Source organism: Molothrus ater, chromosome 3, assembly GCF_012460135.2.
Source record: "Molothrus ater isolate BHLD 08-10-18 breed brown headed cowbird chromosome 3, BPBGC_Mater_1.1, whole genome shotgun sequence".
Taxonomy (NCBI): Eukaryota; Metazoa; Chordata; class Aves; order Passeriformes; family Icteridae; genus Molothrus; species Molothrus ater.
In genome coordinates this window covers 67,706,090-67,734,051 of record NC_050480.2, presented here as the reverse complement: position 1 = coordinate 67,734,051, position 27,962 = coordinate 67,706,090, and the positions used below count along the sequence as shown (strand labels likewise).

At 37.1% G+C, this 27,962-nt stretch overlaps 1 protein-coding gene across 1 annotated transcript in view; it reads left to right on the top strand.

Annotated features, from left to right (window-relative positions):
- Nucleotides 1–27,055, top strand: part of SLC16A10 (solute carrier family 16 member 10) — a 66,420-nt gene extending 39,365 nt beyond the window's left edge. Inside the window, 5 exon segments of the mRNA XM_036381369.2 lie at nt 773–917; nt 3,980–4,418; nt 18,813–18,956; nt 20,471–20,699; nt 21,917–27,055. Of these exon segments, the coding sequence (XP_036237262.2) occupies nt 773–917; nt 3,980–4,418; nt 18,813–18,956; nt 20,471–20,699; nt 21,917–22,152 (1,193 nt within the window). The 3' untranslated portion in view covers nt 22,153–27,055.
- The last annotated feature ends 907 nt before the right edge of the window (nt 27,056–27,962 follow it).

Genomic DNA, 27,962 nt, shown 5'->3' with positions numbered 1-27,962 from the left:
ATATATATATCAAACATATTAGTTGTAACTATTAGCTGTGCTAAAAAAAAACCACTTGTGGCTGAAACTGTAGTGGACTCACCTGAATTGAATCTGAATGATCGAATAAACCAAGTACAGTTTTCACATTGTCTGTGAAACTCAAGCAGTACCAAAAGTAGCGAAATTTTCCCATTATATATGAAAGAGGTTTTACTAACTCAAGTTTGTTTAGTCTAAAGTAAAATCACATTCCTAATGTTTATATTGCAGTCTAAAAGCCTATTGATTACTCATTATTGATGTTCAGTATGATCTACATGTAGTAATGAAATTAAAAAATTATTACTCTTTTTTCAGCAAATGTACCTGTTTAAAGTTATTAAGGTCTAGCATTAAGTGAAATGAACTAACTGATGTCAGAATGGATATGGATCCTCAAAGGTATTTTTAATGACCTAGGCATCAGTTTGAATATTAAGTTAGCTACGAGAGAAATGTTTTTGTGTCTTATGGAAAAAAAAAAGTAGGAGTAATAGCTACAAAAAAGTTAATGGCATTCTTTGAGCTGATAAAATCTAAATTACTTGATTATGTAAATTGTTAGGTTTTTTTACCATGTTAGGTGAATACATTTTAAGATGTAATTAAATGTTTTTAAAATAGTTACCCAATTGTTACCCAACTTTAGTTCAGCAACATAAAATCCTAGGCGAAAACAAGTATTAACTGAAAGATGAAATGGCTTGGTCTTCTAAAATGTTGTGTTGTTTTTTGTTTTTCTGTTTTGCAGCGTGGGTGAGCTCTCTTTCCATGGGAATGGTCTTCTTCTGCTCCCCAATAGTCAGCATATTCACAGACCTGTTTGGTTGTCGGAAAGTAGCTGTTATTGGAGCTGCAGTAGGGCTTGTTGGACTCCTTTCAAGTTCTTTTGTAAGGTAAAAAACTTAAATTCGTAACTTTCAAAGTATTTTATAAAATTTTTAGTGTTCTAATGTTGATCTAATCAGCAGAAGGGTTAAACAGTGCTACTTTATGTTATCTTTAGGAAACTTGTTTTATTTGGGTTTGGTTTTGTCTTTCAAACTATGACTTGTGAACTTAAAAAGTATTTTTAAAAACATAATGTTTATAAATAAAAACAAGGGTCCCTATTTAACAGGAACTACTATGTATAAACATATCAACAGCAAGACTAGTGGTCTAAAATCAACAGCCTTGCCCAGGATAAAGTTATATATTTGCTTGATGTATAATTGTGTTTTAATAGATATATAAACATTGTTGTTTTCTTCCCTTCCTGGCCTGTCCCCTTATTTTTTTTTGAAACAGTTTTAATGGTGATAAAAACACAGTAGAGCCTCCAAGAAGCTGTTAAAATTCTAGTCAAATTTGATGTTTTCTTCTGTTCTTACTGGTCCAATTGCCAAACATGAAGATAGAGAAAACCTTGGTATATTGACTATATTTAAAGCTTATTTGTTTTGGGTTTTTTTTTCCTTCTAGTTTACAATTAATTTGTATGTTTCTTTTCATTTTTTCATTTGTATGTAACTTTTGCAGAGTAAATCTTAAGAAATTCAAGAGCGACTAATTTGTTGCATGTACCCTGTAGAAGATGAGGAAACAGGAAATTTACTTAGTTTAGTCACCATCAGAAATTGGTTAGGGTGTAAGAGAAATCAGAATTTAGTCACCATCAGAAATTGAAAGTAGGGTGTAAAAAGTAGCGGGAAAATAATCCAGTTACCTCTAGTTCTCAGACTGTTATTTTTTTCCCCACCCTTAGCAGAGTAAGTATAGGAACAATCAAGCTACATTCAGAAGAGCTTTCCACTTAGGTGCAAATGTATTGATACAGGCAAAAAGCTTATGAATATGTCTTTTCTGTGCTTGTACTCTGAATCAGATGGATGTGAGCTGCTGTGATCTGAATGGTTAATCCTGGTGCAAATATTTGGCTTAATTAATTTTATTAAACAAAAAAATTAAAATATGTGTCTTGGAAAAGTCTTTCTTCCTCCTTTCTACCTAGTAGTATGTTGAGTGATGAATACCAAACCACCCTTGTCATTAGATAAAGATCATTCTTGTGTTTGTCTGATACCCAGTGGAACAAGGGCACAGAAGAGACATGCAAGAGCAAGTTGTTTTGTAAAGGCTTTAAAAATATTTAAGCTTAACTAAACTGTGAAGAGCACTTTGAGAGGTGAATTCCTGTAAGAGTACATGCCAGGTTGATGTGCTTACTTGGTGTTTCATTATGTTGCTGACACTAAAATGATTTATGCCTGTGATGTTATCAGTTCATTAAAGGAGCATAGTTCAGATACAGAAGCCAGTGTTCTGGAAGTAAAATACTGTAAAGCAGGCAAATGTCATATGATCTACTGCTTTTGCATTGCACCAATTTCTTAATATAAATTTTATGTCTTAGGAAATTAAGATGTGTTTATAATGCAGGACAATAATGTGCATGTTGTGCTGCAGACTCTGAGTGAATTTACATATGAAAGCAAAAGTTCACTGTCTTCACTGCATGATGTTACTCCTCTCATTTTGTAACTTCTGGTTTTATTTTCCTGGTTATTTTCCATTAGTAAAGGTAATAAGTCTTTCCCCTTTTGTTGTTTCTGCTGGCTTATGTTGTGTATCATCAGTTTTAGAAATTGATAGTTTAATATAGAAAGTGACAATGTATATATATGTTAGACAAATAATTATTTTTCACTATAATACACAAACCCAGAGTTCCTGGAGCCAGACCATGGTTAGTCAAATACTGTTTCCTAAGATGTTCTTGCATAGGGAGCTTGTGGAATTGATTTTTTTACAGAGGGGTGCTGTCAGGTTGCATCCTGTGATGAAAAGCACTACATAAAGCATTCATGCTCATTTAAAAAAATTTAAAGAGTTAAAAAGATTAACTGTTTTCCAGAAGTGCTTTAAATGCAGGTGTTAACTGATAAAACAAGAGGTGAGGGTTCATTGTAGACATAACATTAAAAAAAATTATATAAACTCTCATGTGCCGTCTCAGAAAACTCATAAAAATTTCTTGCACCCTGCCTCCATCTAAATGTTAAAAAATGTTTTCTTTCACTAACTAATACTACAGCACTAGTTTAATTACTTATACTGCTGCTGTCACTTCATACTTTTAACATTTCTTGCACAAGTAATTTTTATTGATGTCACGTGTGTGTGATCAATTAAAATGGCTCTGCTTTATTTCAGTTGCTGAGTAAATGGTAATAATAATGAACTTTATGATGAAGATCTACCTTTCTATGGGATGAAATGTTTCATTGCTTATTAACAATTTTTTTAGTTCTTTCTTAGCATATGCAATATATGTGCCAAACCACTGAATTTAAAATATTTATTCAAAAGGAGACTATTTGTCTAAAAAATTAATATCTAAAGAGTCTATAATTTACTAATATATTACATTACAAAATTTTGTCAGAATTTAAATATTTTATTTTTCAGTATTAATGATTGCCACATTTGTTACTTTATTTTCATAACAAATTGTTTACTTGATTTCTATGGGTTCATGAGGAGAGTTTATTATTACATTTGACCTGCTAGCATAGTGAAGAAATGTGTAAATCAAAACAGTACAATTTTCTTTGGGGAAAAAAAAATCCAAAAACCCAGCAATGGTTGAACTTTAATTTGGCTAATTTGCCTTGGCAGTGATTTTTAAAACTTTTTTTAGCCACACTATTTGATGTAATTAGAACTGAATTTAATTTTTCTTTTTTTACCTGTTCAGTGAATTCTGTGATATTTTTCAGTGGAAGGAGATAGATAGAATAGTTGGTGAATTAAGCTGATACAGTGCTAGTCAACTATAAGTATATACAAACTCTTATTTATACTAGTGAGTTATGTTGGTTGATTGATTGAGAAGCTGTTTTGTTGTCACTTCCAGGTGAATGAGCATCCACTGCCTTACCAAACACTGATAATTTGTTCTTTTCTTTTGGTACAGCACCATTGAACCGCTGTATTTCACCTATGGAATCGTGTTTGCCTGTGGCTGCTCCTTTGCCTACCAGCCCTCCCTGGTCATCCTCGGGCACTACTTCAAGAAGCGCCTGGGACTCGTGAATGGCATTGTTACCGCCGGCAGCAGCCTGTTCACAGTGTCACTGCCCTTCCTCCTCAGGGTCCTCATCGACTCTGTCGACCTGTTCAACACCTTGAGGGTCCTCTGCATCCTTATGTTTGTTCTCTTCCTGGCTGGGTTTACGTACAAACCTCTTGTTCCCAACACCAAAGACAAGGAGGGAGGAAAGAAGGGAAAATTCAAATTACCTCCTGCGAAAAAGATTTGCAATTTCTCCGTTTTCAAAGTTCTCAGCTACCGAATCTGGGCTTTAGGGATTCCAGCTGCACTTTTTGGGTACTTTGTGCCTTATGTTCACTTGGTAAGTGCACATTTCTTCCTGGCTGTGATTTGTTTGAAACTATACATACTTGCCTTTGTGCTACTGATTAAGAAAGCAATTGGTGATAGGAAGCCAGATTTAAACTGCAGGTTGAGTTGGGGAGAAACACAAAATTAATTTGGATGTTGTCTTATTAAAAGAGTGCTTTAATCAGAAGTATTAGTTAAGCCAGATAAAATCTTTGTTCTTTGGTCTCAATGCAAGGTTTAAAATACTTTAACCAGGAAAAGAGAGATTTGAAAAATACTCTATACTATTCCAAAGAGAATTCTTTATTTTGGTACTCAGCTGCATACATGGCCATTGACACTTGTGTATTTTAGATGCAATATGAAAGGAGTAAGACATGCTAGAAGTGTAATTTTTGTTCCTTTGTATTGAGGTTTGTAAAAGTGTCGATTTTTAGGATCTATTGTATTCACCATTTTTCAGGTTTATTAAAATCAAAATACATGGATTTTTCTCTCTCAAACTTCAGCCTTTTAGTTTTCTACATTTTATAGGATTCATGTAATTGCTCCTCTTACCCTGTCCCTCCCAGCTGCCAGGTGAGCTGTGTTTTATTGCTGTCTACAGCAGCTGATGGAGCTTTGGCTTCTGGTGATGGGGAAGATGTCAATTAGCCATCTCCTGTACATGTACTAGAGTTGTTTCCCTAGCAGGTTTGGGTTTTTTTCTGTAGTACACTCCTAAACTAAGAAATTCAGGTGCAACTGGGAGATGCATGCATTTGTATCAGGCTGGCTGACACACATTGCACTGCTTAGATGGTGAATTGTTCTTGGACAGCTTGCTGTTGGTGCTCTCTTAACTGAAGTGTAAACCAAAAGGCTTGAAAGGGAAAGGTGGGAAAAAGCCCACAGTCTCCAATGAGATGCTGCTTTGAGACCATTATACATCCTCATATTAAGAGTATTTGATAGAGCATGGGGTAGTAGAACTCAGTATGAAAACAGAAGGGTCATTTTAATACTCATTATTCACCCATGATAGAACAGCGAGATTAATGATAATAAATATCTTCACTTCTCTTGAAAAATCTTCAATGCCTTAAAGCTATTTTTTATTCAATATAACAAGTGGTCGTCACTGCTTTCTGGTAATGGATTAGATTACTGACTGCATCAGATATTTATTTTTTGAATTATCTTATGGTGGGGGCCAGTGTGTTTTTGAGCAGTTATAAACTGACTTCTATTAATGGTTACTTCTTGTAACTTAGTTTTTAATAATGTAGATCTTATTGTATAACACTTCAAATTAGCCTTTTTCAAAGGACTGTACAATCCAGATGACATCTTATGCTATTTCCCCATAAGCTTTGTAGAGATGCTTTAAAATAAAACCAACTTCAGAGGAGTAGGAGTCAAGTGTTCTAGAGTAAGCTGTTGGATAGATCATAAATCATTGTTAACCCTTGCAGAGAACTGAAGAATAAGGCTATACAAGCAGGCAAAAAGAACTTCTCAAATATATTTATTGAACAAAAAGCTTGTGATTTTTTTTAGAAGATGCTTGTGTTACTGCTTCCTGTTTATAATTCAGACTAAAGCAGCTAGTTGGCTTGTAGAGAACATAGCCCCTTATACTATACTTTACTATACTTTACTATACTTTACTATACTTTACTATACTTTACTATACTTTACTATACTTTACTATACTTACTATACTTTACTATACTTACTATACTTTACTATACAATATTATGATAATATAATTTTCTTTTTTATAGGGTGCTTTCCTCCCATCAGACTGGAACATGAAATAAATCTCTAGTATAGGAAAACAATTTGATCGAGGCTGTTTCTAATATAGTGTTTGATAACACTATAAAACTTATTCCAGTGTACTGTTAGAATCTAATATTTTAAGGATTACCTCAAAATTATATGAAGATACTCATTTTGCTCAGAGTTTCAGAGAAACCATGATGCTTATGTGTTTATAACATAAACTCTTAAATGGTCGACAGACACAAGCTTTGTATGCCCCCTTTGAGAGGGGAATCATCAGCTCTCAGTAAAACTTAGACTGAATAATTCTTGTCAAAACCCCTCCCCGAAACCCACAAGTTTTCATTTTAACTTATGTGTATCTAAATACTTGATTTTCCTTAAAATCCCTGTGAGTCTGAAAAAAATCAGTGTTTATGAAGGCACAGCATGGATTGTGCCCTTCAACACAGATACTTCAGCTCAAGTAGATAGCTCTGGATGTTTTTTATCATAGTTTTGTCTGCTTTTGATAAAAAATCCACACTTTGTGTATTTCCAGAAGTACATAGAAATATGTGGTTACAAGTAAGTCAAAGGCTATAAGAAAAAATAGTTTTTCACTGGCACATCTACCAAACCAGAGACTACTTTCCTCATCTTTTGAAAATGAAAGTTACTATTGTTTCATTGTTTATTGTATTTTAAAAACTGTAGTAACTGGAAAAGGGATATGATGTCTAGACAAGTGACAGCTTTTGTTATGTTAAAATTCTTGAATTTTTCCCAGTGTTAGGGGTGGCTGACAGCAGCCAGACTGCTAGACTTGTAACACTGGTTACAAGTGCCCTAAGAAAAAAATACGGTGAATGTCATGGCCTCTGACCTGGTACCTGTACTCACCAAGCTCCATTTTTCCCACCTGGAAAGACAGCTTCTGCCAGAATGGAGAATGGCTGTGTTTGACCATGTGATGAAGCCCAGGTGCCTCAGACCCTGCAGGTCGGGGTCCTTGTGTGTCACTGCTTGGCCCGTGGTGGCTGGGGGCTGCTGGAGTCACTGTCTGCCAGCCTGGCACTGCTCAGGAGCTCCTGAGGTCCCAGGCTCTGTGTGCTTCTGTGCCATCCCCAGTCTCTGTTCATCCCTCTTGCATTTCCTGAAGCCTGTTGGAAAGGAGAATACATGCTGTGACCCCTGTAGTGAAAGAGAAGTAAAAACTTTTTTGGGCTTTGAAGTAACAGAATTAGCCAAATCTTTGCAATTTAACTCTCTGTACCATGTTTGCTGTGTGGAGTAAAGCTGTTAAAACTGAACAAACAACCTGCTCATTAAGCAGGCTCTAATTTAAAATTAAATGCACTAACAAATTGATTATATGGCATGCTAGATAGGAGCTGGTAACTCTTGCCAGCTCCTTGACATGAATCCTGACTGGTAGGTATTAGGCATCAGATTCCTTTTGGCTCTTGCAGGGGAGAACCAAAAGGGAGAGCTTTTCTTATCCCTGTTTAATTGGTGTCAAATTCCATTAATAGGTGTTCCATTACATGTAACTTGGGAATTGGGTTGAGATGAAGACTATAAATAAGTTTTGACTTAAGTTTATTATATACTTTCAGCATTAATTGAGATTGTTGAAGAACAAACCAATATGTCATAAGATTACTAGATCAAATGGTTGTTATTCCTCTCAATTTTAAAATCAGTCCAAACTAGTGACTGAGGTTTTCTTGTTTTGGTGGCTCTCTAAAAGAGGCAGACAGACAAGTAAAATCCTTGCTTAGTCTATTTTGGTTTAAATTGTGAATTCATAGCAGCAATCTGTAGAATCAGTGGAAAATGCTCTTTCCAAGTGTTTTTACTAAGGACTGTCTCACAAGGAAAAGGAAGTATATCTGAAAGAAAGTATACCTAGTCTCTGTGCCACTTGTCCTGTGTTTGTTTTGATAATAAATAGAGAACTTCTGTTTTTCAGCAGTCTGATGTTAAGGGCTTGTTGTTGTTCTCTTACCCTTAAAAAATATTTACTCCATCAGGATCATGCATCCTTAATTCTTAGGAGCTTGTTAGGTCATTTCTGTTAAAATTTGATACAAGGTCACATGCTCAGTAGCTTACAAGATGTGGTTGCCTTTTGTGCTTTATTTAGCAGGGTGAAAAGAAATACTGCTTAAAATGGACGTTGTCACTGCCTGGTCTTCTCTAAACAGTGACTGAGGTTGTTACCAGGTTTCAGTATGAATTTAGGAAAATATTAATTATGACACACTTACAAAAAGGGGCTCAGCATTGTGTAATTTTGATGTAGCAATATTCAGCCACTATGAGGAATACTGCTAGGACTGATAATACCATCTTATATATACCACTCTTAATACTTTGAGTGTTTCAGTCCTGTAGTAATTTGTCTTGGGGTGTTTACAAGTATGGTTTGATTTAGCAGTTTAGCAGTTACTTTTATTAAATGCCTCTTGCTAATGATAGCTCCTGCCTTATTTATAGTATTTGACACCTTGCAGGATGAAAAACTGAATTTAACAACCAAGTAGATGGAAAAAAGAAAGTGCACGTATTTATTATATGTTCTACTTTTAAAAAAAGCTTCTGGATAGTAGATAATGCAATGAAAATGTGTCCTGATAAAGTTTACCTTTCTAAGTTTAAATATTTGTTATGAAGAAAATACTCCTAAAGAATTACTAGATATGTTTGAAAATTAGGCTTGTGGTTTAAATATGGCTGCAGGCTTGTATACAAAGCTACCCATTAATTGATACGCAATGTGAAAGTTCCCTTGACAGTGACTGTCCTTTTAAAACTTCAGAGTAGCTCAGGAAAAAGATTTCAGTATTTCCCACCTTGCTTTGCTGCCTGTTTCTTAATTTACGGTGTAGATCTGGCTTTTCCTTTTGATGCTTATCCATGCTCATATTCCACATTGGGTACATGCATATGTAGAGATTTCTGGTTAGCAGTAGCTATGTGGAGTACATGTGTTCTCTGTCTGTTTGCTTCATGTTTAAGAGATGAAAAAATGGTTTGTGTCTGACCATTTTTTCTAACAACTTTCTTAGGAGACCTGTCTTGGTAGACAAATAAGTACTGGATTTAATGTCCTCCATAGATGAGTGCTGAAGATTTATTGCCTCATTGCTTCTCTGAAATCTGCATGTGCCAGGAAGAGGCTCATCTAGACCTCCAGAGAACAGGGAAGTGAGATTGCAGATCTAATGCTCAGGGGGGAAAAAGGTAGATAGTTCTGCTGAGAAACAATGCATCAGCTTGGACTCTGCTCTAAGATTCTTGGAAAAGAAAATGCATCTCCGAAATGAAAAGTAAAGGTGCTTCCAAGCAATTTTATTCACTGGAGAGTCATGAAGCTGGTTAGAGTACGTTAGTCAAAAGGACTTTTTCATGCATATTAGCAGACTTTCTTGGCTGCATCACAAAATCAGGCAACTTGGATAAATATTAGTCTGTCCTCTGGGTGGCTGTGTCTGTCTCCAGATCTTGTGTTTGTCACTTTGAAGTTGCTGAGTCTAGTGCTATGCCCACAGTGTCTGTCCTTGGACAAAAAGACAGTGCTCTCTGCTGGTCTATGTTTCCTGTCTTTTGCTGGAGCATTCATTTTGTTCTGGCTCTTTAGATAAGAAAAGTAGTCTTTTCACTTTAGAAACATAATTAACAGGAGGACTTGCTGATAATGGATTAGAGCTGATGCAGACTTTTTTTTGCCAGATTTGATTCCTCCCCCCCACCTTCTGTAAATTCTGTGTCTTTTGTGTGATTTATCTGTTCTACAACTACCTTATCACCTTGGAGTATCTTTTTAATCTTTTTTAAATCGAGCCTTGATGATGACTTGGCCTTCAGCTCTGTTCTTTATGAGCCACCTATTTTGGATAAATGGTTGCCCATGTCTCATTCTCTATCAGTGATGTGCCTTGTTTTTGTTAATAAGAGATCAGATTCTGCTGTGCAAATTCAGTGTGTTTAAACCTTTGCTCCCTAAAATATGTGCCAATAAAAACTGTTGTCTTGTGCAATCAGCTTGGAGAAATGAAGAGCCAAGTTATTGTGAGATCCTTTGTAGTTACAGCTTTCATAGGAACTTGTCTGAAAATCTTGCTGTGTTATTTGCAAGCTGTATTTACTTCCATATACTCTGGAAGTTTCTAAAACTTATTCAGGACAACACATTCTATTTATTCTACCTGTTAAGAAAAATGGATATTTTCCACTTGTAAACTGCTCCCTCCCCAGGCAAAAGCTTTGGGTCGTTAGGAAGAATTAGACTGGAAAAATATAAAGGGAGTATAGAAACCACCTAAGACTCTTCAGGCAGATCTGAGCTGCTGTATTGGGATAAGGTATGATAGGATGAATCTCACTGCAGTGTTTGATGTCCTGCCCAGCAAGACCCTTATCATCGTCCATAACATTTCTTACAAATATTTCTGTAATTCTTCAAGCCTCCCCTGAGGGGAGAACACACTGATGTTGTGTTCCCTGAATATTGTTAGCTATGACATCTCTAAATTACATCTCCTCGTTTGAGAAATGAGTGTTTTAGCTTCTGCCCTTGTCCACAGACAGAGGCAGTGGCTCCGTGTCCTCTGCTGTGGGAGACTTGCCCAAGGAGCCACAGTAGGAAGGATTTACCTTGCAGTATGTGAAGCCGTTCAAGTTTTGTATTGTGTGTAAAGTCCTGATCCTACACCTCTCTCCTCCCTTTAATTCTTATGCCCCTGGATTCCACAGTGGAGACAAATGGAAGCACAGAAATAAATGTTTTCCTCTATGTCTGAGGGCAGAGCATGGTGAAGAGTCTGGTGTATACTCTAAGGACTCTAATAGCCAAAAATCTCTAAACTTTCATTTACAAAATCTGCATATCCACAATAAAGTGCATACACATAACACATCTTGTAAGGCAATAACACATCAGTTCTTGTAAGGTAAGTACTGTCTGTTTTTTGAACCACCTGTATTATGTTATAAATTTGTTACTTTTAGAATGTTGTGTAAAATAATGCTGAATATCCAGTGGGTGTGCCTGGATTTTTTTTAATTGAAACTGGAAAAAAAACCAGCCTCCATCACTCCATTCACTTGCTTTTATGGGCTGCTGTTCAAGAAACCTCTTCATTTCTTCAGATCTCCTACATCAGTCATTTGTCTGAAGTCTACCATGTCTTTTATTTCCCAGAATCTGCTGTTAGTCTTGTAATGGTAGGAAAGTATCTTTTAAATTATATCCAGTACTAACCATAACTGTGTCAAACAGATTTCTCTATACTGTAGGTATTCTAAAAAAGCTAAAACTAGGTATAGCTGCCAGTTTTAGCACTATTACCTTTCTCATCCACTTAATCTATCATATTTCTTTCTCCAATGGAAGACTAACAAGACACTGGTTTTGTAAAGGTCTGATGTAATTATTAAGCAGATATCTCTCAGACCCAAAATCTTCAGTGGCTCCCTGTGCTTTACTTGCTTTTCTAATCTTTGCATTTATCTCCCTTCAGATCTCAACATCTGCTGCAGTTTGACTGCCCAGGTTAGTGAAATTTTCCCCCTTTATCCCACTTCTATTTTCCCATTTCTGTCATTATCCTGTGCACCCATTTCTTTTCTAATATTTCTTAATGTTGACCTGGAAGCATTTATTCTTGGTTAGATCGTCCACTTTGGACATTGGGGGTGGTGGTGGGAAAATTATTTCCTACTTTATATTTGTAATTGCTATTGAAAGCATATTTTAGATATGTTTGTCAAATAAGTACTGAAGACAAATAATATAGGTAAAGAAAGAACAGAAACAAACAAGAATAAACCAAAGCTTTTCTGTGTTTTTTTTTTAAGAAGTAAAAGTAAATGAAATTAAAAAAAAAAAAAAAGCAGCAGGTATGCTCAGGTGCAAACTATGTGGTGACCCTGAAGGATAAGAGCAAAGGAGTCTTCCTCAGGTCTGTGCAATACTGGCGGGTTGAAAGGTCTGAGTTTCGTTGTGGTTTCCTTTGTATCTGTCTCTAACAGCACACTACTTCATGTACTCAGGTGTAGTACAAACTATTCTACTAGCAGATGGAGTTTATGATTCAAAGTCAGAGTAAAGTGCAGAGCGTGTTATCCTTTTTTTTTATTTTATTTTTAATTTCTTAACTTTAATGATAAACTCAAAATCTTGTCTTTGGACTCTAGAAACATCTTGACTTGAACTGAACTCTTGAAACTCTTCACGTGCCCAGAAGCCTGAGATCACAGCTGGTTTTGCCCTGCTGTTCTCATACAAAGTAAAAAACTGTCATTGCCAAATTGCTTCTCTCATATACAGACCACCTTTTGTGTCCAGTTCCTGCTCCAGGAAGAGCTGTATGGAAAACATCTTCACTTTTTAAGTCCTATTCAGATTTGTGAATATCTCACCATGTGTTTTCAATCTTCTGTTGAGATCTCAGAATCTAGCTCTTTCTATTTGATTTAGTAGTAATTGTCAAGTTCTGAGGTATTTTCCAGGTTCTTCTCTGATTATTGGGTTAATTTTTTCATTACTACTGAGAGGAATATTTTCTAGAAAAGGGAAAAGTGGTTTTGGATTGCTCTAGAAAGGGAAAAAAAGGGAACATAAATGTCTGTATCCTGAGTAAGGACTGTATCTCTGTATAAGGAGGAGAGAGTATCATCATCTTTTCCTTAGGACTTAAATGAAAATTGGACTACTTGATTCAATTTTGATTCAAGCCCTGATCCAGTAGATACTTGGCAGTGTATTTAGGACTGTCGTGAAGAATTGAGGCAATTAAAAGCTTTCTTCTGTTCCCCAGTAGAATGAGTCAGGGGCTTCACCCAGGTTTGTGAAAGCTGAGGGGATTATGACCGTGTCCACAAGTAGATCTCTAATCCTGAAGTGCTATGGATGCCCTGGGAATTCTTTGGTGCTTGAACAGAGGTTTGAGAATCTTTTTAGATTTTACTTGCCTAGGTCCAATGGTTTAAGGAGTCTAGTTTTGAGAGATGTGATATGAGTAGCACAGATGCTGCTGCTGAGCAATGATGTCAACCTCTCTTAGGACATGACAGTAGCATTGTACAGGATTTGTACAGGAAATCCTCATCCATTGCTTTGATATTCCATAATTTCTTAATGGTAGCATATCATGTAATGTGCTTGATTTTAATTGCATAAGTTGTAAACTGATAACACTTTATGACATTAGTAAATGCCACAAGGATTTGTGTGTTGGGGAGGTTTCTCATGAATGGGACTGCTGGGGTATGGTCCTTCAGCTTTTATTTGCAGCATCAGCCTCATTACATGGTTGAGACAATAGGAAGATGAGATTAGAGAAATTAGGGTGGGTTGTTTGGTTTCCTTTTTCCCCCACAAATCTCTGTTGGTCCTTAGTTTGGGATGTTACCTGTTAGATGTTTTAAAATAGATCTGCTGTTATTCTGGAAATTCAAATTAATGTGTGACCTGTAACTCTCTAGTTCTGATAGTAGCTGGTTTTGGACATAGTTGAGTCTTGAGAGTAAAGCAGGCCCTGGAAACACTGCTTTGGGCCACAAGAAATGGCTGGAACTGAGACTGTAAAATATGGATTGTAGTCACAAACAGGAATAATTTAAAATAATGTTTTTAAAGGGTTTTATCCAATAATTTAACTCTCATCCCTTGTGTACATAACACTTCATTTCTTGTGGATCCCTGACTTTTTTCTGCATCCCTGTGCTCAGCTTCCAAAGATGCATGTGTGCCTCATTTGCCTTCTTGCTGCTGCCCAAGCCACACCAAGCCACTGGTTTCCTTCACATGCTCTTTAAGATAACACTAACAGCTCTGAGATTTAAAAAAAAAATTATTCCTATTTAGGGCATATGGCTTCAGCACTAGCTGTTTTTTGAAAAAAAAACCCTCAAAATTATTTTAACTGTGTAATTGTAAGCCTTGAGTATTTTTGAATTTTTAATGCTTAGGGTTTTTATGTTAAATAGGCTTAACAGTTAACCTGTTAACTGTTGTGTTCAGTTTTACTTCAGAAATTCAGATTCTGCTTGTTCTGAATCTTCATGATATATGAATTATTATGTTTAATCCGCTTTACTCAGTGGAATAAGAGAAAAGTTCACTGTTGGCATGCAATGAATCACCTTGTTTAATTTTTTCCTTGTTCTTCACATAATTTAAATTGACAAGAGATAAAAAGAGGTATTACCACTGTTGAGGCAAGTGTGTCAGCAGGAGTTTCTCGAAGATATGCATATGTATATTTGTCATGTGAAGACACTTAGCTAAAGTAATATTTCATAGAAATTATCTCAGAATATTGGCAATCCCTTAAAAATTTGATCCAGGTTAGGTATTAGTCATGCTATTTCTGTCTCTTAACATGAAGATCATCTTTTCTCTAAAGTGCAGGAGTTGCTGGCTCATTTTGCTGTTTTTTTTTTTGCTTAGCAGTGAAAGTTTCTTTGGTGGAGTCTGGACTAGAAATTTATTTGCCTTAAAAGATCTTCCTGGTCCCCAGTATCATATAAAGCTCACTGGCAACCAAGTTTCTTTTTCTGTTTCTTACCCTCCTTACCGCCCTCCCGCCCCCCCCCTTTTTTATGGTGAGTCCATATGTTGGAGAATAAACAGTGACTTTCCCAGTGTTAATTTATGCTCTGCTTCTCAGCATTTTCTGAAACGTCCAATCATCCAGGACAGCTCACTGCAAAGAAAGAGATCACAAGTCATGGCTACAGCATTGATCCAGCTGATGGGATGGACAGGGTGCCACCTGGACCCCGTGTGGCTGCTTCTCTCTGGCCTGGAGATAACTAAATTGCATAGAAAGTGAGAAAGTTATGCCCAGTCTGTTCTTGTAGACCTTTCTGGAAATGGGTTATGGGGTTTTAGGGCTTTTGGTACTGCCTCCACCCTACAATCCATACTGGCTTCACAGCCTCATTCCTGCGCTTGCACCGTTCCATTACGCTTATCTCCAGGAGCCAGAACAAGGACGTTTGTCCTGGAAAAGTGCTGCCCTACCTTTGTATGGGCCCCCTTCTCCAGCCACACACTGTTCTTTTTCACAGTATGTTATTGCCAACAATCCTTGGCTGTTACTACCAGCAGTCCTTGGTTGGCTCCACAGCTATCTGGCTATCAGTGTTTGAGACATGCACATGAGCCTCCTTATCTTCTAGGCTTCTACACCCCCTCAGCTCTTTTAGAAAACCTAATTTGGAGAAGTTAATAATATTTCTACTACACAAATGGTACCAGCAGCACTCCCTAAGCATTTCCTTTTATCCTTGTGCTTGTTTACAGTGGAAGTGTCAGACAGCAGGACTTGCATCGGTAATTGAAGAAAAAGGTGGTTTTAATGTGCTCAGAGTTTCCTAAGTTATATGCTGCTGTTGGCCATCTCTTTTGGTCAGAGAGAGACTATTGCATTTAGCCTACAAAAGCCTTGCTTGATTGGGAATCCCCAAAACGGAATATACATGGGAAGAAAGTGGTTGACAGAATTATTTCTTACTAGTTCATAACTACTTCTTTCAGATTCACGTTCTTTGTGTTCAGGAAAAAAAGGAGCTACGGCTTTGCTCAGATTGATGTCTTTGATTCATTGTGTGAGTGTAGCTGAAATGCACATGCAGTGAAGGGGAGGGCTTAGAAATACCTGGGTCTTGGCTGGTTGGAGAGAGGTCAACCAGAACTGTGTATGAGAAAACATTCCAGCCACTACCAAGTGGCTGATATGTCTTCTAATCCCATTATAACAGTAATGAGAATTTGGACAAGATCTGTGTGTATCACCCTGATAGTAGAGAGCACAGGCATAAAGGAAAATGCTGATGCCAGGGATGCATTCAGTTCTGGTCTTCACTGTCTATATATCTTTATTTGGAAAACTGGATTGTACAAGGATAAATTATATTTTTAAATAATGAAGAAACCGTGCTACTCTGGACTGTAGTTTTGCCTGAGCTAACCAGGTCTTTTCTGCATTTGGAAAAATCAGACCTGCAATTCAGCATGCACAGAGCCCTGAGTGAAGAAGCAGCTACATTACTGAGAACAGGCACAACACACATTCAAATGCTTTTGGCCTTTGTGTGGCTAGGTCCCCATTTGGCTGCAGTAGACAATGCCTGGAGAGTTGTACAATTACAACCTGTATAGTTCTGCAGTGAGGAGAGCACTGATGCCTTGAGAATATTCACTAGCAATTGCTCATCGTGAGATTTTTGAGTAGTTCTAACAGCTAAAAAGCTGTGGAAATCTGAATCTTGCTTGAGCTTCTTCATGAATATATTTAACCTAGTTACACTTACAGTACTGAATTAGTCCTGAATCACTGTATTTTTCATACAGTTAATACTGCTGCTGCTTACTTAGTGACTGTGTCACTGAAGATTGAAGATGCTGTTTAGGACTTGAGCTCTGAGGGATCAGGCCATGTTGCTCAGGGCTCTGTGCACTTGGTCCTGAAAAACCTCCAAGGAAGGAAACTGAACAAGCTCTCTGGACAGCCTATGCCACTGCCTTTCTGAGGAAAAAAATTCTCCTTTATATCTACTTGGAAGCTTTCTTCAAGATTATCGCGTGCTTAAGAGTAGTGGAAGCAAAAAAAAAAAAAAAAAAAAATCCCAAACCCAAACAAAGACAGCAACAAACCAAAAAATAAACTCAGTTATCAAATAAAAGAAACCAGAAACTAATTTAACAATTTCAAATTTGGGATGAGTAGTGGTTGTTTCCTTGCTTAAGGAGTTAATTGAATCAGTATTTTCCCTCCTTGGTGGAAGAGAGGCAGCATTTCACCCCCTGTGCTGCTTTGAGAAATTCAGTTACTTAGTTGCAGGTGCAGGGTTAATAGTTATCTAGATACAGAGCTTTATCTTGCCTCTTGAAAAGCCTCCAGGGAGTGGATGGATCAGGCCTGCTAATTAAACAATCTATAGGCTGCAGAAACCTGGACGTGGAACAGGTGACAAAAATTGCAAAGAACACCTTGGCTTCTCTTGCCAGCTGGGCCAGCAGGTGTTGACAAGCACATAAAGGTAGGGGTGGGAAAACTGTCAGCTTTTCCTTTTCTCACCTTTGGCAGAAAGGGAGTAAGGAGAACAGCTTATCTTTTATGTTTAAATGTCATTTCAGATGAAAAATTCCATCAGATTCTGTTCCCAAATGTGTCTCACAAAGCAAAGGAAAAAACAGAAAGAGCAAACAACCTGTCTTCAATTTAAGTTAGAAGTTTTTCTTTAAAACTAGAATAAACCTTGGTTTTTTCTTTCTTACAGAATCAGTTATATTGGACAAAATAATATTAGATTTAATAGGCTTTCTGTAACATGTAAAAAAAACTCCAATAGATTTTATACTTAAGAAAATTACTGTTACGCAGCAAGTCCTTTTTTCTTGTTGGAAAAAACAGCTCTGCTTGTATAGTAACATTCTGGCCAGGAAAGAATTCACACTATTTTGCTCTAGAAGTATTTGCTAAAATGGAGAATTTTCATTTTATAGATGAGAAATTAGGGGTTCTCTGGTTTGAAGCGATATCAGCCTGTGGTTACCTTGTCCCTCCAATGTTCTTACTGCATCTTTACTGAAAATCAGTTTCTTCTGTTTGGTCTTTCAAATCTCTGAACTTTCACTTGTTTTTACTTGTTTACTTTTCTTGTTCAAAACTACTTATGAACATGGAGATTGCAGGACTGTGCAAATGATTTCTACATCTTCTAGTGCCCATTTTGGCATAGCCACACATGTTCCAAAAAGCAAAAGTGAAAAAAAGTCTCTTGTGGATAATTTTCTCGTCTTTGGGGATGATTAAAAATAAAAACGAAACCAAAAACCAAAAAAAAATCACAGCAAAAAACCACAGATGAAAAAAAACCACTGTAGGAGTAGAGAGAATATGAAAAAATCCAAATCTATCAAGCCAGTCTGGTTTTATATATATATATGTGTGTGTGTGTGTGTATGTATTTTTTTTTTACTATGAGTTGAAAAGTTGGAATTATTGACACTGGTAGTTCATCCTGTTATGGTCGATGGTCAGCTGCTTTAGTTCTTCAGGCTGCAGTGGCTGATAAATCACTCTTCCAGTCTGCCCTGCTCATTGCTGCTGAAGCTGCTCCCTCGCGTGGGAGTGCTCGCTGCTGTGTTTGGCACTGCAGCTGGCTTCTGCCCCACTTCCTCCTTGCCCTGGACATCTTGGATGTGGGGATGAGACCTCCTGAAGGGCCTCTCCCACTTGCACTGTCTTGTCTGCGGCTCTCTGCTTCTTGCTCCTGCCCCGAGCTATGTTGCAAGCTTGTAGCCCGTTGGCTTCTGTGTTACTTTGAATCTATCATTAGTAAATTTAGAGTGGTTGGAGAGAACACTTCTCAGTTACATTTTTTTTAATATCGTAATTAGACCAAGCCTTCTTGTTTTCCTGATTAAATTAGTTGGTTGTGGATGAAGCAGCCACACATTTCAGATTGTTTTTATTGTGTTCCACTAAATATTGCATTTAAAATCTGTAAAAGCAGAGTAAATCAGATGACCATTTGTAGCTGAATTTGTGACTGACAGATTACTTCTACTTAACTCAGGTTTTCCAAGGTCTATCTTTTTAATTCTAAAGCAAATTTATTTTCTCTTTTTAAACAGATGAATCATGTAAAAGAGAGATTTGGTGACAGCGTGCCAGAAGAAGTGCTTCTGCTGTGTCTGGGCATTACTTCAGGAGTTGGCAGATTGATCTTTGGCAGAGTTGCAGATTATATTCCTGGTGCGAAAAAAATCTATCTACAGGTATGTGTTTATTGTTTCTATATTCCTTCTGAACTGTGGATTCCAAAGGATTTGATTTTGGGTACTATTAGTAAGTAAGCAAAATTAACTGATTGGAGATTCAAATTTGAGAAGTTTCAAAACTCTAGGAAACTCAGTGTATGGCTTTTGATACTAGGAGCCTTTGGTACAAAGTTTATGAATCTCTGATTTTTGTTTTTTCATTTTCTCTGAGAAAATGTCTCTTTCCTGCTGGCTGTTTTCACCTGGGAATGAAAGAAATTACTGTTCATTAGCATGTGACTGAGAACCTTTCGGGATTCTCTAGATTCTGCTTTCTCTGTTTTATCCCAGATTATGATTTCATAATGGCTTTCCCCATATAGGGGAAAAAAATTAAGCCATGTTTCTCTAGTAAGGATTTTGGATCTCTTGATCTTTGACAGGCTAATTTGGTGTCAGCTATGTTCTGTGCATAGTACACAGGGCAATGGCCATGGCAATACAAGTGGTGCATAGTTGAGGAGATTTTGCAGAAAGAGTCCAGGCTTCCAGAAATGCTGAAGCTTGTGGAGGAAGGAGGATATACGCTTCTTTCCCTCCACACTTATAATTTTTTTTTTTTAAATACTAGCAGTGTTGGTGTGGGATTTTGTAAAAAGCTTTAATTTACTTCCATATTGGCAATTTCGAGGTGTTTTTCATTTGGTCTCTTAAAATGAATAGCAAGGGAGGCATCTAGTGGGGGTTGTCTGCACTGCATTATGGAAATAAAAAATTCTTAGGAAAGTAGTATTACTGTTCTGCTGAAGTATTTGTTGTCATGGATAAATTTAGATTCTTTGATGTTTTATTGCAGTTAGGTGGAACATTGGTTTCCAGTGCTTACATACGAATGGTGCACAGGCAAAACTGTTATTGCTTTTATTTTCTTTTTAGTTCTGCTTCATTTTGCTGAAAGACAGTTTTATTCCTTTAATCTGAAACAAACAAATAATCTAAGATTATGTTAGAAAATCTTTTTAAGTATGCATGACTACGGCAGTATGTCAGGATAATTTTTTTTTAATAGAAAATTTAAATGTTTTCACTTCTGTTGAATATAAGTACTCTGAAATAATCACTCATAATATGGATATTTTTACTTACAACTTAAACTCCTTACTTTACAGCAAGGAGTCTAATTACAGTATTCCAGCTATCTTAAACTTTTAATACTTCTGTGACTTATTTTTCAAAACTATTAGTGCATAAGAAATGACCTTACACAATCATTGTAGGATAGTGGATTACAATTGCATTTTCAAAGCTTGTGAAATGGGTGGCGGAATTTCTTTGCCTGTCATGAGTGATATATTTGTTTTATCTTAATATGTAACTTCTGACGGTGGTAATCCATGGAGACTGATTATTTTAAAGTAAATACAGGCAGGCAATCTAATTCACTGCAAATGCAAGGAGGTTCATCTGATCCCTTATGATTTGCAAATTTGATGCAATGCATTTTTATATATTTTTTCCTTGTCCATATTTAGGTGGCCTCATTCTTTTTTATTGGGCTGATGTCTATGATGATTCCATTGTGCAATGTCTTTGGAGCTCTCGTTGCTGTCTGTCTCTTCATGGGCCTGTTTGATGGGTGCTTCATTTGCATTATGGCTCCAATTGCCTTCGAGCTGGTTGGGGCTCAGGATGTCTCCCAGGCCATCGGATTCCTGCTTGGACTCATGTCAGTGCCTATGACAGTTGGTCCACCCATTGCAGGTGAGTGTAGGCAGGGTTTGTAGCTGTAAATGTGTTTCTGTGTTTGCATGACTTTTGAGAAACACTTTGGCTGTGTTTCCCATTCCCGCATCACGTGCGGAGCTTTGACATCGGAGGTTTTCTCTGTGTGTGCTTGAGAAAGAAAAGGAAATTTACCTGCCGCTGATGGGTTGTTAACTTACTGCACTCTTCAAAGTTGGCTCAGTCTTCTTCATTGTATGCAGGTGTAAAACATTCCTCAAAAGAAAGATAGATGGGTTTCCAGTTGGATTTAGGACCTGACATTTTCCAGTTTGTACAACTGACAGCCTATTGGTTGCTTGTGTTGCAGAGGGTGGGGGATTCCAAAATTTGCTCATGTTAAAAACATTGTGAGGCTAAAGGCTCCAGTCACTTTAATTGCTCCTCATAAGTAGGAATATATTATTTAAAAAATAATATATAATTATTAATATATTAAGTGGCTTTATTCATCCTTTGTTGGGAGACTGACAAAGTACAGGTTTTGAAGATGAAAACTTGGAAGTTCTTGGGAGGTAGAAATAGCTAAAGATGTATTCCTCACCACTGATGATTTTCAGTGGTAATTTACCCTGAGGTTTGGTGAGTGAAAGGTACTTCATAAGATGTAATTGAACTATACAGCATTATAAAGGACAAAACTTTTATGCTAGAACAGCACAGACTTGGTGCTTCCTACTATCACAGCTATTAATATTTAAATAGAATTTGACTAATGGGAGGAATTTGCAGAGAATAATTAGAGTGAATTATTGGGAAACATACTCCTTAGTAAGAGGCCACAAGGAATGCAATATATGGAGTATATCTAGAATTAGAAGAATGGGCACATTGATCAAAGGTAGCTGTTTCCAAAAGGAGGAAGAATTTGTCTAAGTCATGGCAAGATACAGGTGCTGGAGAAGCTCAAATGAGCAACTTTCAAATAGGAGAGATGGTGCATGTTTTCAGTGGATGGTAATTAAGCAATTTTTAATTGGCTGAGGGGTGACATCTGAGCTCTTCATTACTGCTCCAAGTCAACTATGGAATACCTTTCTACCTCCATGTACGCCTCTGTTTAGCCATCAGGTTGTCAGGTTCTAGTGGTTATAATCTGTGCCAGCTCTTGGGTTTCTGAACCCAGAGCCATGACCTGTTTTCTGTAGATTCCTGAGGCCTCTTTATTTATGAGTGGTCACTTTGTGCCTTCCCAGGTTTGCTGCGGGACAAGCTTGGCAGGTACGACATGGCGTTTTACCTGGCTGGAGTCCCTCCCCTCATTGGAGGAGCGATTCTGTGCTTCATCCCCTGGGTCCACGAGCGGCAGAAGTTGAAAGAGAGAGCAAAACCTGTTGATGGAGAAACTACTGAGAAAATGCTGGAAAATGAAAGCACTTTGGTGTCAGACACAACAGAAAAGCCAGCCAAAGAACTGGATTCTGGCTTTTGATGCTTTTTTCTTTTCCCTAAACCATCCTGACCTCCTCCTACAGAAACCAGATTTCTACATGTTGGCTGAAGATACTGAAGTCTTGAACTATTGCTCAAATTGCAGAACTGCTACAAGAATCTTTTATACCATTGAACTTTTTTGACAAGTCTTTGAATTTGATTTCAAGCCACATTTTCAAGGTATTTGAAGTTTTGTAGCTTTAGTGTGTACGTGCGTAGTGATTCTGTGTGTGAAGAGAATATTTTTCTAATCCATCAGAACTGATTTCTGGAAATGTGAAAGCTGTTTTTCCTTCACTGACCCAGGATTCTTCAATGATGTCTATGATTCAACCTCTGCAGGCATGCCCCTGGGTGTTTATACTGGATAATGTAGTAGCTCTTACGACTGATCTGTTTTATTGAAGTTTATCATGCTGTTTACAGTCTTCTATAATTCTCTATCATGAATACAAATATGCATCTTTTTGCTGAAATGATTGTTTCATTAGAAAGCTAAATTATTATACAACTCTTGAAACACTCACTTGTGTTTGCATTCACCTTTCACAGTAGCCCAAAGAACATTAAGGATGGCATTTTTGATGGGCTCAGGTTTTGAATATGTCCAAACCAAGCTCCAAGTGCAAACACATTCAGAAGTTAAGCTGCTGAATAATAGATTTTTTTATTGTTACTATTATTATTATTATTTTTATTATTATTTGGTGAAGGCAATACCCTTAAGATGTATGTTTATAAATCTTTTTTCAGACAAACCTCAGAGCAGTGGATAGTTTTGAAACTGTACTGACTAATTCTTTGGAGCAGTATTGTGAATTAGACTAAATTTCAAATTATTCTGTTGTACTTATTAGGATTTCTTTTTTTGTTGTTCGTAAAACCAAGACAGCTTTAAAGGATACATTCTAAGTGCAATACCAAGTTGTTTTTAATGTGGAAATATACATGAGCTATTAAAACAACATTCAGCAATTCAAGATTTTTGCACTATGTGAACATGCAGGTTTATTACAGGTCTTTATAGCTGTGCTCAACTGCCTATAGGTTATATGGCTCCATATTTTTTTCAAATATAAAGAAATGCCTTTACATGTCCTATTTCTTTCTTAACACCCTAAACTAATGGCCCCGCTGCTTATGTATCCTTAGGTATCATGCACTGTTTGTCAAGCAAGTAACCTCTTTTTCTGAAAAATGTTTCAAAGCATAATACTTTGAGATGAAAACACTGCTTTTCAGTTTATCATAAAACACTTCTAAGCATGCTGCTTATCTATGGATATGGTTCAGCAATCACTGGAATACTTATTTTTTTTTATTTCAGGTCCATTTAATACCAATAATTTTTGTTGCCTCATTTAAAACTGTCATAGCAAAGAGTAAACTAAATGTGATCTGGGAAAAATGCATATTCAAGTGCTTTGTTTAATTAGTAACTGTTCTTTACATAAACCATGGAGGCATACTGTTTGGGTTTTTTTTATTATAGCCTTTAGTATCTTTTTTATTTTCATTCTTCTTTTTCCAGTGTTGTAGTAAATTGCTCAGAAAACCCATATAAAACAGCAATACTATTGCATTTAATGTTTACATCTAGCAACTGACAGAAGTTCCTTAAATATAATCATGCAAAGCATTCTAATTATTGTAGACCAAAGCTCAGGCATTTTTTATATTGCAGAATTTCAAGCCCTACTTTGCATGAGTGAGGTCTAAAAGAACTGAATATTAAAATGTTAGAGAGACATATGTGGAGGGACTTGGAGGTGGGGGGAGAAAAGCCAATCTGGAAAACCAAGGTCCTTTCAGGTTCACTGGGACTTGTGCTTTGGCACATTGCAAGTACTTCTAAAAATGTCATTGAAATATGCATAATAGTGTTAATTAAAATTACTGCCTTCATTACAAAAGTGATGCTGACAGCCAATGCTGCTTTTGTCTGGAGTGTTCCTGTAGAACGTGATATTCAGTATTATTTTCCATTTGGGCAACACAGAAGGTGGTGTTGGCTAAGTGTGGTAAAAGACTCTCGTTTCCTGTTGTCCTGTTATGAAAAATTAGTGTTCATCATAGATTTTGCATTTCATGTGTTTTTTAGCCCTGAGTTTTATACCAAAAACAAAGCTGCTGCTTTTTTTTATCACTGGTGCAATTTGAAAGGATTGTGACCAAGTATAATTATGGCATCTTTCCAACTTGCTGCTCTGCATCTCTGAATTATCTGGGAGAGTATATAAAATAATTGTTGTAAAGATTTATAAATGACATGGAAATGGTATATCAATAGTATGGATCAATTATTGCCATGCTGTTAAAAAAAAATAAAATCCAAACTCTCATATTTACATAAAATTTATAAAAATCCCCCAACCAACAAACCAAAAAACCTGCAGAAATAGTGATCTCTGTGAGGAGGGTGCAATGACTGATTGTTTAGGAGTGATTCCTATGGTAGAACCAGCTAGTGAATGGGATGTTGGATGAGAGGGAAGCAGAGTTTGGTGGGAAGGAGGCTCTGCTGGTGTGATGATGTTGGAATAACAAACCCATTTCTGATGCAGTGCCTGTTTTGCAACAATGCTAAAATTGGAAAGGCTTTTCAGAGAAGATAAAGTAAATTACTGTTTAAGAACTCTATTAGCGTCTTTTCTGTTAGTTTGTATCTGTGGGGGAAATGTCCAGTAGCACATGCTCTTTTCTGGACAAAAGCATAAGGTGTTTATGTCCTAAAGCTAGGTAAGATGAAAAACAAATTCAGATTGTTTGTGCTGAGGCTGACCAACCACTGAGAAACTTATTGAGAGAGATACTAGATTCTGTATGCCCTGAGGTTTTAAAAATGACGTTAGATGACTCTATTTTAAAAAAACCCAACAAATAAATCCCCAAACAAACTAAAACATTAAAAACCCTACACAAATAGCAACTAGATAGTAAATTTATTTAAGAAAATATTTAATATTGTAGAAGTGGAGAAAGGACTGCATATTCAATTTTATTTTAACTGAATAAATGCAAATAAGATTTTGTAACAATTTATTTTTAGGCGTGAAAACCTATTAATGGGGAACCTGCTGAAATCTTACTTTGATGACCCAAATCATGCAAGCCTTAATCTGTTTGGGGGTAGATTCTAAAATTAAAATAGCAGCTTAATTCAAGAAGACCCTTAAGTCAGTCTAATCTATCCCTCTCTTGAGAACAGTTCATAGAGTACTTTCTGTAGACATTATTCTTGTATCTTATAAGCAAAGTAATCATCTTTTCATTGAATGTTCTCAGGGTAAATCTTAAGAAGAAAATGAGTAGAAACAGATTCATTTGAAACAGCAGTGTGAAATTTCCAGTCCTATGTGATGCTGTCATTTAATACACTAGATCTTGAAACCAATGGTACTTTTAAGCAAGGTTTTATTGGTTTCATACTTTTTCAGTAGGTATGAGATCCATTTAATCTTCAGAAAACTGTTCAGCAAAGAGTCTGAAATAATGGAAACCCTTTGGGTTCTTAATTACATCTCAGCTATGCAACAGGATCCAATGTGTAACTAATAAAGTATTGTTGGATTTGTCCTGGCTACTTTTGGAGGCCTGTACAAATCTCAGACCCAGACTTCAAATTACAATGTAGTTAGAATTTCTTGCATCCAGGTATTTCTCTGTTCAGCATTAGAATTTAAATTATTTTTCTTATTTTATTTCCAGTGGCAATTTATTGTCTCTGAAAATTGCCCCCATGAGTTAAAGATGCTGTAGCTGTTCCATGGCCTTTCTTCAGGGTGTACTTGGCATCAGATGAGGCAGACAAGTGGCACTGTTCTCCTTTGGCCTTTCATGCACTATGTGTGGGCACTTAATTCCCCCTCCCTGCAGGGATACTGGATTGTCAAGCTGATGCCCACCACACTGGAAATGGGTGGTACTTTCCAGCCTTCCCTGGATGAAGCCTTTGAGCAGGCACAGCCTGGTGGAGCAGGCAGGTTTTGGAGTGGGGGGAGTTGTGAGGTTGTGGGAGGCAGCAGCTCTCGAGGCTGGGTACCAGATGAGTGCTTTGATCACAGGCCCGTGGTGTCAAAAAGGGACGCTGCCATTGTAAAGCAGAAGTGTCCTGCTCAGTTCCTTGCCTCGAGGGGTACCTGCCAAAGGGACAGGAGGTGCTTCCTTGCAGCCCCAAAGGGTGTGTCTCAGGTTGGGAATCAGTGCCACAACCCTTCAGGTCATCCATTGGGATCGGCTTACACAGCCGGGCTCTCCCTGTGCTGGCTCGGGGCATTCCCAGCCCCGCTGCTGGCACAGGGGCTCAGCCGTGCCCTCTGGGCAGGGAGCAGAGGCAGTGCCTGGGCTGGGGCAGAAAGGACCCTCTGCTATTAAGAGTGTGTGTGTGTGTGTATCTGTGAATCCGATGTATTTTGACCAGGGCATGCACGAACAGTCTGCATCTCACCAGAGGAGGTGTAGCTCTGAAATGATGGCTGAGGAAGAAGTGGTGCCTTTCTTTGCCTCCCTGTTGACAAGCACAGCACCAGTGGAGTTCCAGCCAGCCAGTGAGTTTCTAGTCACGTAAGCTTTGGCATATGTGCAGAATGCCTTCTAGGCTATACATATCTTGTGTCAACAGCTTTAATGTTTTGGAAGTGCATATGCTAAGATTAGAGCGATTTTATACTAAAATGTTTGCTAATATTGACAACACTGACATGTTTAAGTACCTTTATAGACATCATATTTTGTATGTTGGTTTTGATATTAAAGGGTACACATTTTGCTAGCCTTAACTCCAGTCTTTCAAGTTCTGCTTTGTTAGAAGGGTAAGAAATGAATGTCTAATGTTTTTTGTGGTGCTAAAGTAACTGTGATCAGTCTCAAATTATTCAGAATAAAGATGGTAGTTCTAATTGCCCCATTTGTTATTGCATGCATCATTTTTAGTCCTATTCTTGTGTAAAACTCGTCATTTTGAAATGTAATTTTGTTGTATTCTGATAATTATTGACTCTAGTGTGAAGACTTTCATACAAAAAGTCTTTACAGCTTTTATTGCCACTGTGGTCTGACTGAAATGTCCCCATTACATTTGTTCCTACATTAATATATGGTGCTACCCATTTCATTCTGATTGCACTGGCAACCCATTATAAGACTAATGATTTAAAAACCTAAGCTAGCTACTGAGGTGCTTTTTTCTGAAAAATTTATCTTCTGTATTTTCCATTCTGGGGCTTAATATCAAACTTGTAGAAGCAGTTGCATTCACAAAAGGAAGAAGGAAAATTGAGGGAGGGAGGAAAGGAAACTGGTTCAATAAGCTTGTGTGGTGTTTCAAAATAATTCTGATTTTTGCTTCATGAACTGCCAGTGTAAGTCAGTGGGATCTTTAATCATTTACTGGCCTGCTACCAATTTCCCTTTGACTTCCCTTGACAATCCTTACCTTCCCTTAACTTACAGTTCATGAAGCATGAAGTGTTTCCTCATTGACAGCTTCAGTAAGTCCCAGAAATTCATTCACCTTTTCTTTGTAGTAGAGCCAAATATTTATTTTCTTTAATAAATACGTCTGATGATGTGGGTGAAATATTCCCTTTTCACCTGGGGTTATTCCCTAGGCTGCTTGCAGTTCAAATTAAGAATTGAAAAAGATGCCCAAAACCTTTATAAGTGCCTGAGTGCTGTTGCCATTTGTACACTCTCAATGTACAAAGCCTCTTTGTAAGTGTGTAAAACAACAGTGAGGAGAAGCCTGGGGGAGGCATTTCAAACCAGGCAAAATACTAACATCTAGAAATGTGGTTTGAGTTGTGTGTG